The 1,559-nt window shown below is 61.9% G+C and overlaps 1 protein-coding gene across 1 annotated transcript in view; it reads left to right on the plus strand.

Annotated features, from left to right (window-relative positions):
* Positions 1-11: 11 nt before the first annotated feature.
* Positions 12-1,559, plus strand: part of LOC104413226 (calcium-binding protein P-like) — a gene marked incomplete at both ends in the record, with an annotated part of 2,405 nt that continues 857 nt past the window's right edge. Inside the window, 2 exons of the mRNA XM_010024156.1 lie at positions 12-1,398; positions 1,494-1,554. Of these exons, the coding sequence (XP_010022458.1) occupies positions 12-1,398; positions 1,494-1,554 (1,448 nt within the window). The remainder of the gene's footprint in view (positions 1,399-1,493; positions 1,555-1,559) is intronic.

Genomic DNA, 1,559 nt, shown 5'->3' on the forward strand with positions numbered 1-1,559 from the left:
CCGTTGTGCTGTGGGTCATTGTCCCCCCCATCCCGTTGCAGGAGGACCGCTACGTCCTGCGGGTGCAGCTGGAGGAGACGCTGCTCAGCGGGGTCCTGGTCACCTCCTATGAAGTCAACATGACTTGTCCACAGCCCGGGGACGACGAGCTCCTCACCGCACGCACCGAGCATCACGGGGGTGGTCGTGGCAACAGCATCCACCAGAGCCAGGCTGGTGTCCCCGTCCCCCTGTCCCAGCCGGGCCTCCTGCACCAAGTGTCCCAATCCTCCATCAGCATCCCAGCATCCCAAGTGCACCCGGAGCAGGTTCACCCCGTGGTACGGACACAGCACTTCGGGGCGCCCCAAGACCTGCAGCCCCAGAACCAGCCGGGAATGGGGCATCCTGGAGCGCCAAGTCAACCCGGTCGTCTTCATCCAGGGGTTCAGACCCAAAACCAACCTGGTCTGGTGCATCTTGGGGCTCAGAATCAAGCTGGAGTTCTTCATCCAGGGGTTCAGACCCAGAACCAGCCTGGAATGGTGCTCCCCGGGGCTCAAAATCAACCGAGTCATCTTCGTCCAGCAGTTCAGACCCAAAATCAACTTGGGTTGAGGCATCCTGGAGGACAAACTCAACCAGGAGTTCTTCATCCTGCAGTTCAAACCCAAAATCAACCTGTTCTGGTGCATTCTGGAGCTCAAAGCCAACCGGGACATCTTCGTCCAGTGGTTCAAACCCAAAACCAGCCTGGTCTGCTAGGTCAGAATCAAGCAGATCATCTTCGTCCGGGGCTTGCACCTCAAAACCAACCTGGGTTGATGCATTCTGGAGCTCAGCCTCAACCAGGAGCTCTTCGTCCAGTGGCTCAGACCCAAACCCAGCCTGTGCTGGTGCATCCTGGAGGTCAAACTCAACCAGGTCGGCTTCGTCCAGCAATTCAGACCCCAAACCAGCCTCTTTTGGTGCATCCTGGAGCTCAAAGTCAACCAGGAGCTCTTCGTCCAGTGGTTCAGACCCAAAACCAGCCTGGGCTGGGGCATGGTGCCGGTGGCTTCACGCACGCTGGTGCTCAGACCCACGCAGGCTTTGCCCGGCCAGCAGCTCAGCCCCCAAACCAGCCGGGTTTAACTCATCCCAACCCTCAGCCCCATTCCCAAGGGGGCCGTGTCCATCCCGGGCTCCAGAACCAAGCTGGGCTGGTCCATCCCAGCCATTCCCGCCCGGGTCTAACCCATGCAGGGCTCCAATCCCGACCGGGTTTGCTGCGTCCCGGTCTCCACGCTCAGCCCCAGCCGGGTGTGGGGCGCCCAGGACTCCAGCCCCAAGCCCAACCTGGCTTGATGCGTCCTGGCCTTCAATCCCAGCCCAGTCTCCTGCAATCCACGGCCCTCTTCTACCCCTCAGCAGGGGCAGGTACGTGGAGGCAGCGGGATGGGGTGCCCTGGAGCCGCAGGGATGCTCGGGATGGGCACGGACGTTGCGGGCCATGTCCCCTTTGTGCCCCACAGGCACGCAGCTGAGCCGGGAGCAGTGCCAGGTAGCAGTGGGGAGGATGCCGTGCGTGGCACCGCGGG

The sequence above is a fragment of the Nestor notabilis genome, unplaced genomic scaffold, assembly GCF_000696875.1.
Source record: "Nestor notabilis isolate BGI_N333 unplaced genomic scaffold, ASM69687v1 scaffold23051, whole genome shotgun sequence".
Taxonomy (NCBI): domain Eukaryota; kingdom Metazoa; phylum Chordata; class Aves; order Psittaciformes; family Psittacidae; genus Nestor; species Nestor notabilis.